This window comes from Lactuca serriola, chromosome 9, assembly GCF_051521515.1.
Source record: "Lactuca serriola cultivar US96UC23 chromosome 9, Lser_US96UC23_V15, whole genome shotgun sequence".
Taxonomy (NCBI): Eukaryota; Viridiplantae; Streptophyta; class Magnoliopsida; order Asterales; family Asteraceae; genus Lactuca; species Lactuca serriola.
In genome coordinates, this window is record NC_136416.1 from 14930691 (window position 1) to 14945029 (window position 14339).

The following is a 14339-nucleotide window of genomic DNA, read 5'->3' on the forward strand; positions in this document are numbered from 1 at the left end:
GACTTGTTTGAGATTTTATTGTGTTTAATGATTGTATGCTTTAGTTATTTTTCAGGATTGGATTAGGATTGCTTGCTTAGGATGGTTTCGAGTTATAGCATGGATGTTATCACAAGTGAAAGCGAGTCAAGGAAGCGGAACTTTAACGTCAAAGTGTCGAGTCCGGTCCTTAGGGGTATGAGCAATTGAGTCTAAACATGGGGAAGAGTTAGAGAAGTTTTTAGAGGCTAAAACAGTTGCAAAATACCAAGTTTTTTTTCGTTCAGTGGCCTACTCGACGAGTGCACTAAGCTGACTCGACGAGTCGCATTGTATTTCTACATATTCTGAGAAGGCGCGCTGGTACTCGACGAGTCCACCATAAGACTCGACGGGTCGTTCAATTTTTATACCGACGGACTGCTGATTTGATGCTGCTACTTGTCCCACTTGCTCACTTATTCTTCCATATCCATTCTTGAAGATCTTACACTGATTTCCGCGTATTTGGAGCGACCCACACGAGACGAGACACCCAAGGCATGGATGAGATGTTACCATGTCTAAAGTTGATTGAAGTTGGAGCTTAAATGAGAGTGATCAACCTATCCACTGCTATCCCAGGGGAGTTTGTTCCAATTCCTTCTTTAGTTTCTTTTTATGTTTTTATGCATCATATGCAATGAGGGCATTGCATCACATAAGTGTGGGGTAGGGGGTTGGTTACATAATAGTCAATTTTAAAAAATTTTGCATACCAAAAGTATTATTTAGGACTTAATTAGGAAACTTTGGTAAAAAAAAATTAGGATTCCATGTTAGGATTGTGTTAATAATTGCATGAAAACCCAAATGTTTAGTTGAGTCTATATACGTTCTAGTGCATTTGTGGCTTCCTTATTCTAGTGAAATCATGAGACAAAAACACGACCTTGCTCAGCCCGAGGGATGCAATATGTTTAGCAGCCTAAACCTGAAATGTATCCAGGAAAATTTTTATCATTAGCCAATAAAGGTTGAGACTGAGCGCTCCCACTTAAGCATGTAGGGATGTGAGTGAAAAAAAAAGTGAGGTATACATGTAAGAAAAAAAAAGAATTACAAAAGAAATTGTAAGAATTTTGGAGCAAGTAAAGTGAAGATCAAAAGATCAAAATTCCAAGAAATCCAAAAAATTGAAGATACCCGAAAATCAAACAATAAAGGTGGTGAATTCAAAGAGATTAAAGCAATTATCGAAGAAGAGATGAATTCAAAAGAGCTCCATAGTGGTATCAAAAGTGTAATTCTAGATTATGTATGCTTAGGTATACATGTCGAGTCGTATGAACAACTCGACGAGTTGTTCTTCGAGCTAAGAAGATTGCCTTGGACTCGCCGAGTTGTATGAACAACTCGTCGAGTTCCTCCATTACTGAGTCTGACCTCCAACTCACTGAGTCCACTCTACTACTCACTGGTCCCCACTCGGCATCACTAAAAAGGGGAAAAATCGGGGACTCGCGACTCAACTCGCCGAGTCGCTTGCATGCAGCTACTCTAGACTCGATTTTGCTTGAATCCAGCGCATAAAACTTATAGATCTGGGCTCCCTTAGCTCGATTAGCACGTAAAGATTCTATCTTTACGTGCCCATAAGCATCCATGAAGATTATAAGGCTCAAAAAGCATAATAAAGGCTAGATCTAGGGTTCTCATGCAAAGCATCTTCAAAAAGGTAATAGATCCGGGCTCTACAACTCCTAAATAAACAGATCTAGGGATCTCGACCTATTAAGGCATCCATACAGCTATAAGGTTTGGAAAATACATCAAACTAGCCCTAGAAGTGTTCTAATGGAGGTTTAAAGCATAAAACAGAAGGAATCCGGGAGATACCTCAATGAACTCTGATTTTGACCTTGGATCTTTGCTCTACACCTCTTCTCTTTGGTTCTTTCTTCTTTTTCTTCTTCAAGCCTTCAAGAAATCACACAAAACACTTAATCAATCAAGGGATAGTTTAGGGTTTCTCACAGGCTCTCTGAGGGTGAGGGAGGCGAGTTTGGGGCACATAACATTGCTTAAATAGTGACCAACCCGGGGATTTAGGGTTTCTTCCTGGCAGGCAGACTCGCCGAGTCCCCGAATATGGACTCGCTGAGTCGCCGACTTACACGTGCTCGAAATCCCGTCCCTACTCGACGAGTCGGGCTATAGACTCGCCGAGTCCCTCTTGAAAACTTCTAAATAAATACCATGGAAGCAACATACCAGAGACGGGTCGTTACAATACGTCTATGAAACTTATTTTAATTAAATAATTATAGGTCAATGTTATATAAAATTACTATTAAACAAATGATTTTATGTACAATTTTTAAATATTTATATAAACAAATTTATCTCGAGTGGTGTAATTAACTAGATATATTATGGATCCTGGGCATGAGGATATTAAAACCAAATATCTTGTAGAAATGAAAAAAGAATATCACGTATAAATATTCCCATTCATATTTTAATGCCTACACATCATATATATTGATTTGTTGGATTTCTTTGTACATTATATTTATACCTACATACAAGCATCTTAATTTGCCTAGGTTATTTTTTTAGCAATATTCACAATTTGTTTGCAACGATCAAATGGGTCTTCATCTATGGATGATAATGAAGATGATGGTCGTTTTGTCTAAAGTCATTTTCTTGCTTAGAGTTAGTGATGCAACACCGAATGTTAGCTTTGATGAAAATTATAAGATAATTTGGGGAAATCAACATGTTCAACTTCTTAATCAAAGACGAGAGGTTCAGTTGTCATTGGATAAATCCTCAGGTTTTCTACTAAATTGTATTTTTTATGAATGAATAATCTTTACTTGTTTTCTCAAAGTAATTATTTAGATTCTATATTTTATTGTTCTATCACTAACAAAAATAAAAATAATTTTACATAATCATATTATTCTGGTTTTCAAATATTCAAAAAGAGAATCAAATTATATATATATATATATATATATATATATATATATATATATATATATATATATATATATATAAACTCCACTTTTCGATATATTAATTTGATGAGTTTGTTAGTAGGGTCCATTATTTTATGACTATATAGATGAATTTGATTCAAGGATTATGATGGAGTTTTTTGGTTTGCTCATAATTTTGAGGATTTTTTTTAACATGACTTGTTTGTTTTGTAAGTCACGTTCCATAAAAAAACTATAAATTTTAAGGAACCAATAACTTGATCACCTCTTTTGGACTAAAAATTTAAGGCTAATCATAGATATGACATTGTTTTTAGATATTAAGAAAAATGTATGACCACAAGTCATTAGAATAGATAAGTCACAGACACTTTGACTTCAACATTAAAAATACACATTTTTTAAAATAATGTTAATCCTTTGATTTATGCATTTTTTCTATTTTTTAGAGCTTTATTATTATCGGAAAAAATAAGTATAGCAAAATACATAAATTCCTTGATCTACAAATAAATATTTATATCGACATATAAACATAATAAATTTAAGCAATCTGGTCATTAACAAGTGAATGATCACTCCATCCAACTTTTACACTTGCATTTTAGTCATTCATAGGTGAGCCACCAATGTGATTCATATGTGAATCTATTCAAATTGAGAAGACAATGTTATATAGTTAAATCATTGGCTTAAAAAATACACTGTATATCTACACTTTTACTAGAATCTACACTAGTAACATGTACTTATAAATTTATTTGTAGGTGCTGGATTTGGGTCAAAATTATATTTTGGATCAGGAAGCTTTCAAATGAAGATTAAGCTACCGGCTAAAGATTCTGGTGGTATTGTTACTGCTTTTTATGTATGTACAAATGCTTTAAACTTGTCTTCATAGTTCTTTTATATATATATATATATATATATATATATATATATATATATATATATATATATATAAACCTAACCCTATACATAGCTATTATTGCTTGGACAATAAGTATTGTGTGACATATAGTAATTGATATTCAACAAAAATTTAATATAAAAATAGTCTTGTAAAGTAATGAAAATACGAAAAATAAATTAGTTTAAAAAATCAAATCATTTATAAGGATAGCATGGACTTTTTATGATGACTTTTTATAATTCTCATTTTGTGAGAATGTTATTTTGTTAATATAATCTTTAAGAATGAAAATCCGTGAGAACAAGAATAAAAGAAAAATAATGAGAAAGTGTAACCTAATTGTTCTCATATAGCACTTGGTACACACTTACACAACACTTGTGTGTCTTAGTATAACTTGCTTATATATATATATATATATATATATATATATATATATATATATATATATATATATATATATATATATATATATATGGGAGGCTAATGCGAAAATGCAAAAAATTTGCGAAAACTCGAAAAAAAGGAAATAATATGAGATTGTGTCACATCAATCTTAATTTTGGATAATAATTCATCCTAATTTTGAACTACAAGATGATAATCGATGATACATAAGAAATTGTTTCATATTAGCAAAATATGTTTTTGACCTTTTTATTATAAAAACTTGAATTTAAAAGTGGGTAAGGACATAAAAAAAAAGTGAAACGGTTGTTAAAACCACCTTGAAATCCATGTTATCTTAACACCCTCCTATATAAACTTATTATCTTGCTAATAAATTTAAATTTTAAAGTATATGAGTTTGATTTTTATAAGATAATTTTTTTTTCGCATTTTCGCAAAATATTTATGTTTTCGCATTAACCTACTTTATATATATATATATATATATATATATATATATATATATATATATATATATATATATATAGATCATATTATATGAACCTATAATTTTTAGATATAACTTTATTTTCATCACAAAACTCGAATAGAAAAACATAATTTCATGTTCAACACAATAATATAACCAACATCAACAACATATTTAATAATATTTTTTGCAATACTACAATGAAAATAAAACACACACACACACACACACACACACATATATATATATATATATATATATATATATATATATATATATATATATATAATAGTACGAAAGTCATATGTGAATATCGTATTATTGTGGATCATTTTTTAATAAATTTCATTTGTTGTAGAAAAATAAAATATTGGGGGTGAATATCGTATTATTGTGGATCATTTTTTAATAAATTTCATTTGTTGTAGAAAAATAAAATATTGGGGATTCCGCACGGTAGAATAGAAAAACATAACCATACATTTTGTTTCATATTATTTTCAAACAATATAAACAAAATTTGTATATATTCCGCTTATATAAATTTGTATCTTTATCTTCCTAATTCAATACGAATACATGCACTACAATGTAGTGTTTTGAGTTTTCGCAAATCATATTTTTTTCACCATCTTATGCACCAAACTTCGACAATATTATCTATATATGTGAACTATATATATCTTTATACTAACCAAATTAATATAATAATTTTCACGTACTAACGATAAGTTAAGAAAAATATTCACTTGTATTAATATAGCCACATATATAATTAGAGAATACAAACCATTATTGGAAATTTTTAAATTTTATTAATTATGGAATATATATATATATATATATATATATATATATAGATATATATATATATATATATAGAGAGAGAGAGAGAGAGAGAGAGAGAAGGTTCACATGAGAACTAGAATAAAGTGAGAACATGAAACTAATTCTAGTCTTATGGTAAAAAAAACAAGTGGTGAAGTTTTAAAAATGTCCATCATTATTCAAAATCATAACCATAAAATTTATTTTTCGCTTGTAATACGATTAAAATCGTAAATGAATAAAAACTAAATGGTTGTCAACCTAACAACCCTTAAAGATCAATGATTTATGCATCTGATAGTATGCTTCTGATTATGTTGAGTTCATGTAGTTATTTCTAAATACAACTGTTCACGAAGAAATGGACTTTGAGTTCTTGGGAAATCGGCCAGGCAAACCAGTCATTTTACAAACGAACGTATTTACAAATGGTCTCGGTGGTAGAGAGCAAAAATTCAGTCTTTGGTTCGATCCTGGTGCGAATTTTCATTACTACAAATTGCTATGGAACGACCATCAAGTTGTGTACGCATGTATCTTATTTTATCGGAAATTACATACATCATATTGATATCAAACTTTATAGGTTTTGTTAGCTTGATTATGTCCAATGATCAAGAAAAGAAAACCAATCACTTTATAAATAAATACTAATGGTTACATTTTATATTCGTTTCAGGTTCTTTGTAGATGATACACCAATAAGAGTATATAAGAACAACATAATTAGAGGTGTTGGGTACCCTACTCATACATTGCAAGTGATTACGAGCTTCTGGGATGGATCAAGTTGGGCTACTGATGGTGGAAAAACGAAGGTCAATTATTCAAATGCACCATTCCACGCCAATTTCCAAGATTTTAACATTGATGGGTGCATATCGATGCCTAATAGTCCTAATAAGGACTGTGCTTCTCAAAAGTATTGGTGGAACAATAAAAAATATTGGCAATTGAACCCCCAACAACTGAAATCATTAGAAGATGTAAGAAAAAAGTATATGAAATATGACTATTGTACCGATAAGAGTAGGTATCCTATCCCTCGTCCAGAATGTAGTGAAAAATGATGGGTAATAATATGTATTACATTTAATGAGATATCTTCTAACTCTAGAAATAAAATTCAAGGATTATGGTCTTTCATTTCGTAAAAGATGTACAAATTTGGAAGGATAACATTATAAAAATTACAATAATGCCTAAGATTTCATATAGTTTTTTACAACTTACTTTAAAGATATAATTACAATACCCCATATTTTAAAATGCTTTTAAGATTATAAAGTTCTTGAAAAAGACTAGGATGATTTTCAAAGTTTTTATTATGATTTATTTTTAATTGAAAGATTGAATTGCTTATCGGGTATGTAAAAATGGAAATATAACTCAAATAACTAATAATTAACTCATATACATATGTTGCTATTTGCTAATTAACAACCCCTTTTAATTTGGTGGTAATTTCCGAGGGATTTTGCTATGGAATTTCAGGGGATTTTGCTATGGACTGAATTTGTGATTTTTGGTAAATCATACAGACCATTTATGTAATTTCATCTGCATTTGATGACCAAGTTATATCCCCATCCAATGAGAGAATGCACAAGAGCATGCTTGGTCTCCTTTTTGTCTGTCACTGTCCCATTATTGTCTCTTACTACCCAAATAGTATCGTAACCACTAGGGGTCTTGGGCAGCTTTATGATAAAGTCCATTGTAGTGTTTTCCCATTTCTACTCGGGAATATCAGGCTGTTGTAGTAATCCCGAGGGCTTTTGATGCTCTGCCTTGACTTTAGAACAAGTCAGGCCTTTTTACATGTAAGCGGTAATATCAGCTTTCATATTCGGTCACCAATATAATTTCTTCATATCCAAATACATATTGTTGGATCTAGGATGTGCTGAATACCTTGATCTGTAAGATTCGTCCAAGACTAAGCGTCTAATGTCACCAAACCTTGGTGTCCAGATCATGTTCATGAAATAACGAGTTTCATCATCCTTAAGCTTAAAATGCTTATCCATTCCTTGTAAGGCTTCTTCCCCAACACTCTCTTCTTTCAAGGCTTCCAGTTGAGCTTCACGAATCTGTGTATTGAGGTTGGAATGATTGGTCATAGTAAGTGATTTTATTCGTCGGGGTTTCGCACATTTGTTATGACTAAAAGCATCAACTGCAACATTTTCTTTTCCGGGATGATATCAGATATCACATTCATAATCGTTTAATCACTCGATCCATCTTCTTTGTCTCATATTTAGTTCTTTTTTATCAAATATGTGTTGGAGACTCTTAGGGTCAGTGAAAATGATACACTCGGTTCCATATAAATAGTGTCTCCAAATCCTCATGGAAAAGACTACTGCTCGCAATTCGAGGTTATGGGATGTGTAATAGTTTTCATGGATTTTAAGTTGTCGAGAAGCATAAGCAATGACCTTCTTTATCTGCATTAATAAGCATGCCAATACTTGAATTGATGTGTTGTAGTATAGGATAAAGTCTTTGGTTCCTTTTGGTAAGGATATAATTGGTGCATTGCACATCATCTGTTTCAACTTTTGGAATGCATTTTCCTGCTTATCTCCCCATTCGAACCTTGTTTCTTTTTATGTTAATGCAGTGAGAGGTTTGGTTATCTTGGAAAAATTCTCTATGAATCTCTTATAGTAGCCGGCAAGGCCTAAGAATTGTTGCACTTCGGTTGGCATCCTGGGTGCATCCTAATTCTTAACCGCTTCGATTTTTTTGGGATTTACATGTATCCCTTTGTTACTTACCTCATGCCCTAGGAAGTGTGATTCTCTAATCCAAAATTTGCATTCGGAGAATTTTACGTACAACTTTTCCGTTCTCAGCAGTTCAAAGATCAATTTCAAATGTTGATCATGTTCTTCTTTGGTTTGCGATTAGATTAGAATGTCATCAATGACACTATTATGAATGTATTTAAGTATGGTTTTCATACACAGTACATGAGGCCATGAATACTGGTGGAGTATTAGTTAATTTGAAGGGCATAACTAGAAACTTGTAGTGACCTTATCGAGTTCTAAATGCAGTTTTCAAAACATCTTCTTCTAATACCTTCAGTTGATGATACCCAAATCTTAGATCTATTTTTGAATAGTAACTAGAAACCTGAACGTGATCAAACAGGTCTTCTATTCCCGGGAGTGGGTAACGGTTCTTGACTGTTAGTTTGTTTAAATCTCGATAGTCGATACACATCCTAAAATACCCATCTTTCTTCTTGACGAATAAGATTGACGCTCTCCAAGGTGAGAAGTTTGGTCTTATAAAACCCTTGTCAAGAAGTTCATGCTAATTGACTTGAAAGCTCTTGCATCTCAGAGGGAGAAAATATGTAGGGGTATTTCGCTACTGCATCTGCTCCTGGATTAAATCAATTCAGAACTCGACGCTACGGCTTGGCGGTAATCCAGGCAGATCTTCTGGAAACACATCGGGATAGTCACATACTTGGTGTATGTCCTTGATTTCTTTCGTTTTTCTCTTCTTTTCTATCACATGTGCCAAGAAGGTATAACACTTCTTGTGTAGATATTTTTTAGCCTTATTGTAAGAAATAAGGTTCAAGTTTTGACCCCACTTATCACCACAGATTATCATGGTCTCTCCGTTAGGTAGAGTTAGTCGTATAGATTTTTTGAAGCACATAATTTCACCATGGTGAAGAGCCAGCCAATCCATACCGATAATAATGTCAAAACTCCCAATTGGCATTGCCATTAAATTGGCATAGAATGTATGGTAATTTATAGTTAGGAGACAATTACGTAATATTTCGGTGGTGCTTTCTATCTGACTGTTTGCTACTTCTACTTCGTATGCTACGTCTAATTTACTAGACTCGTGATTTAATAGTTGTTTAAATAATAGGGTTATAAAACTTCTATCGGCATCGGGGTCGAAGAGAATGGTATCATATACATTATTGATGAGGAACGTACTAGTAACCACCAAGGGATCTTGTATAACATCTTTGTTCCCAATCACAAAAGCCCGACCACGAGCATTCCCATTACCTTTGTTCATTTTTGGTCAATTTCGCCTGTAGTGCCCATTTTCTCCATATTCGAAATAAGATCCTCCTCCACTTGAACCTGATCCATTACCCCTTTCCTGTACTACTACAACCAGTGTCGTGCCACGGAAAATGTTTGCAGTATGACCTTTCTTGTTGCATGTGGTACAATGGAAAAATTCCCCAATGTGGGCCGGTTTCATTGGGCGCATAAAAGGCTTGTTCCCGATGTAACACTTCTGTTGGGTTGGAATTGGGGCTGATGCCACATCATACACTTTTTCAGTTTGTTGCTTTTTTTTGTTGGTTCTGATTTCCTCCGTTGAATTTGCACTTGTGGTGGTAGTTGTTAACTTTTGAAGTTTCAACTTTTTCCACCATTGATCCTTGTTCGATTTCGTTTTGATCAATTGCAGAGCTAGACGCTTATCATAGAGGTATGTGGTAGGTTTTGACGAAAGTACCATCGCTCTTATTAGTGGTTCCAGACCCCATTATAACGCTCCTCCTTTTTGCTTTTTGGGTTCACCATGTCAGGACAAAGGAGTGTAAGGTCATTAAACCTTGTGGTGTAAGCTTTGACATCATAACCTGTAACGTCCCAAAAATACGAGCCAAAAATTTCATTTTTAAAACATATACTTAGCAAAACATTAGAAATAAAACGTTCACCGATCATAACATTTCATAAAAGATATCGCATGTCTAGAAAAACATTTTCATAAAACATAATAGTGTCAGAGTACAAATCCCCAGGAAGATCTCATAGTGCGGAATGCAAAGCATGTGTGTGATGGGCCGCTACCACGCCAGATCCTTCCCCTTCGAAGAAGAGGTACCTGAAACCAACATACCACATACCATACAATCACATAACATACATATATTGTCAGGCATATCTGGGTGCCCGACCTACCCCTTCGGTCCTCTCGACCGGATATTGTCTAGTATATCTGGGAGCTTGCCTCCCCTTTGGTCCTCTCGATCGGATACTGACCAGTATATATGGGAGCTTGCCTCCCCTTCGGCCCTCTCGACCGGAAGCTGACTTGCATATTTGGGTGCTGGCCTCCCCTTCGGTCCTCTCTACCGGGTACTGGGGACTATTTCACCCCTACTACTACCACATAACACATATATCTATCTAGCATGGCTGGGCATGATCACCCTTTCCGCCCTATCGACCGGTAATCTGGGGGACGATCTCCCCTTACTGTCTTTAGCACATAGCATCGTATCATACTAGCACAGTAACATATCACAAGTAGTAGCAACCCAGGATGAATATCAAAGAGACAATCATCCATCATACAACTCCTATTGGTGGGTCGGCATTGTGGTCGTAGACCCACCGCTACTGGAAGGTAACTCACCACAAAGTAGTTGCTGATCGGTGTGGGAACTGACTGTCTTCTGCTGCTGCTGTTCCGGATATCCTCTGGCTATAATCCCACAAAACACTTAGTCAAATACTGCTAACCGACCTCAGGGAAAAATGACCATTTACCCCTAACCAAACCAAGAGTCAAAGTCAAAGTCAATTTCCAGTTGACCCGACTCGCCGAGTTGCCTTGCCAACTCGCCAAGTCCCTATCCCTTTGTCTGACCATAAACCCGTCTCTACTCGTCGAGTTAGGCATTGACTCGGCGAGTTTTCCTTCTAAACCAAAGTCCAATAATCCTTCATCCTACTCGCCGAGTTGTATGAACAACTCGTCGAGTTCATCTTCATCCGAAGAACACTCTATGCTGAGACTCGCCGAGTTGTATGAACAACTCGTCGAGTCTGTTCTTGAGGCAAGAAGATTTCCTTGAACTCGCCGAGTCATGGCATTGACTCGCCGAGTTACTTCATGGGTCAGTCCGGCTTCCGACCCACTGAGTCACACCCTATGACTCGCTACCCCAACCCGCAAACACAAAAATGGGGAAAACTCAGGGACTCGCGACTTGACTCGCCGAGTCCGATGAACGACTCGCCGAGTCTGCCATATGCAAATACTATATACTCGATTTTGCTTGAATGCAGCTCATGCCATTCATAGATCTGGGTTTCTAGGGCTCGATTAACACGTAAAGTTTCCAACTTTACGTGTAAATAAACACCAATGAATGTTTTAGGGCTCAAAATGCGCTAAAAGAGTAGATCTAGGGCTTTCATGCAATATGGCTCCATAAAGGTAGTAGATCTAAGATCATGGAGCTCAATCATGCCTAGATCTAGAGGCTAAACAACTTGTTACAAACCTTAATACACAATCAAGCTTGGGGAAAGGCTAAAGAAGGACTTTCATGGAGCTATAACGGACTATAAGCATGAAAACAGGGGGAAACTGAGTTATACCTCAAGGAAACCACTGAGATAACACAAGGATGCCTGGCCTCCTTCTTCTCTTCTTGATCTACTCTCATTCCCTCACAAAATCTTCAAGAAAACACACTAAAATGCTTCAATCTCACAAGGAACAAGGCTTGGACGAAGTAGAGAGCTCTGAGGGTGAAGGGGGCGAGCTTGGGGGCGGATAACAGGGTTTAAATAGGGTGCAAACCCTTGAAATTTAGGGTTTCATCAGACAGCGGGGACTCGCCGAGTCCAGAATGTGGACTCGCTGAGTCGCCAACTTAAACGTGCTCCCAAACCCGTCTCTACTCGGCAAGTCAGGCCTACAACTCGCTGAGTCCAAGGCCAAAAATGTAAAATACTTAGATAAATTTTACGTACCAGGAACCTGGTGCTACAAATCTCCCCCACTTATTTTATACTTCGTCCTCGAAGTCTGCTACTCGATCCTGAAACAGCTCAGGGTAATGCTCCATCATTCCTTCCACCGGATCCCAAGTCCATTCCGAACCCTTTCGGTGCTGCCATTGCACCTTTACTAATTCCACTCTCTTTTTCCTCAGATCCTTCGACTTCCGGTCGAGGATTGCGACTGGGCGCTCAATGTAATTCAGGCTGTCATCAACCTGTATATCCTCTAGCGGCACCACCGTTGAATCATCCACTAGGCACTTCCGCAGCTGGGAGACATGGAAAGTGTTGTGGATCTGACTGAGCTCGGCTGGTAGATCCAGCCTATATGCCACCTTGCCAACCCGGGCTACAACCCTGAACGTACCAATGTATCTCGGGCCCAACTTGCCCCGCTTCCTGAATCGAATGACGCCTTTCCAAGGTGACACCTTCAGGAGAACCATATCCCCGACCTGGAACTCCAGGTCTGATCGACGCTTGTCGGCGTAACTTTTCTGCCGACTCTGCGCAGTCCGAAGCCTGCTTCGAACCTGCTGGATCCTCTCGGTCATCTTGAGCACCACCTCGGTGCTCCCCATGACCCTCTGGCCAACTTCACCCCAACATATCGGGGTCATGCACCTCCGTTCGTACAACATCTCGAATGGAGGACGGTCAATACTCGCGTGGTAGCTGTTGTTGTACGAGAACTCAGCCAAGGGAAGATAGGTATCCCAACTACCACCGAAGTCTAGCACGCATGCCCGCAACATATCCTCCAACGTCTGGATGGTCCGCTCGCTCTGACCATCCGTCTGCGGGTGAAAGGCGGTGCTAAAATGCACACGAGTGCCCAACTCATCATGAAACTTCTTCCAAAACCTGGAAGTGAACCGCACATCTCGGTCTGATATCACTGACACTGGCACCCCGTGCCGCGCCATTATCTCCTTGATATAGATATCGGCCAACTTTTCGGCCGAGATACTCTCCTGAATCGGAATAAAATGGGCGCTCTTGGTCAGCCGATCCACGATGACCCAAATTGAATCTACTCCTCGTGCCATCCGGGGAAGCTTTGTGATAAAATCCATCGTAATATCCTCCCATTTCCACAACGGGATATCCAACAGCTGCATCTTGCCGTGCGGTCTCTGATGCTCAGCCTTGAACTTCCTGCAGGTCAAACACCGCTCGACGTACCACGCCACATCCCGCTTCATGCAAGGCCACCAATAGTCTAGACGAAAATCCCGATACATCTTCGTCGCCCCTGGATGAATAGAGAATCGGGATTTGTGCGCCTCCTCCATTAAGATCTGGCGCACGCCTCCGTGATATGACACCCACACCCTACGGTGTAGGGGCAATAACCCTCGGCTATCATAATCGAAGGAGGTGACTTGACCCACTATTCGCTCACTCTTCTGATGCTCCTCCTTCATAGCCTCCTGCTGAGCTTCCCGAATCTTCTCTAACAGTGGAGTCACCACCGTCATCCTCATACACACATCCCTGATCGTTGCCGCCTTACGGCTAAGCGCATCGGCCACCACGTTGGCCTTCCCCGGGTGATAAAGGATCTCGTAATCATAATCCTTGACCACGTCCAACCACCGACGCTGCCTCATGTTCAGATTCGGCTGATCCATGAGGTACCTCAAACTCTTGTGGTCCGTGTAAATGGTACATCGAACCCCGTAGAGGTAATGCCGCCAAATCTTGAGGGCGAAGACCACCTCCCCCAACTATAAATCATGCGTCGGGTAGTTCACCTCGTGAGGCTTCAGCTGCCTCGAGGCATAAGCAATGACATGCCCCCTCTGCATCGATACTGCGCCTAAGCCCGAGATAGATGCATCATAGTATACCACAAAATCCTCTACACCCTCAGGCAGGGCTAAGATTGGCGCCTCGCACAATCTCTGCCTCAGATCCTCGAACGCGGCCTGCTGCTCAGG

The 14339-nt window shown here is 37.5% G+C and overlaps 1 protein-coding gene across 1 annotated transcript; it reads left to right on the plus strand.

The window, feature by feature from the left end:
- The first annotated feature begins 2610 nt into the window (after positions 1–2610).
- LOC145075364 (xyloglucan endotransglucosylase/hydrolase protein 2-like) lies at positions 2611–6660 on the plus strand. Its single transcript, XM_079021637.1, has 4 exons — positions 2611–2800; positions 3737–3837; positions 5922–6115; positions 6270–6660. Exons 1-4 carry the CDS (start codon positions 2611–2613, stop codon positions 6658–6660), a joined length of 876 nt encoding a protein of 291 aa, XP_078877763.1.
- The last annotated feature ends 7679 nt before the right edge of the window (positions 6661–14339 follow it).

Coding starts and splice junctions, on each gene's coding strand:
- LOC145075364 (XM_079021637.1), top strand. CDS start 2,611: ATGGGTCTTCATCTATGGATGATAATGAAGATGATGGTCGTTTTGTCT. Junction 3,838..5,921: donor GTATTGTTACTGCTTTTTAT/GTATGTACAAAT, acceptor GAGTTCATGTAG/TTATTTCTAAATACAACTGT. Junction 6,116..6,269: donor TGGAACGACCATCAAGTTGT/GTACGCATGTAT, acceptor TATTCGTTTCAG/GTTCTTTGTAGATGATACAC.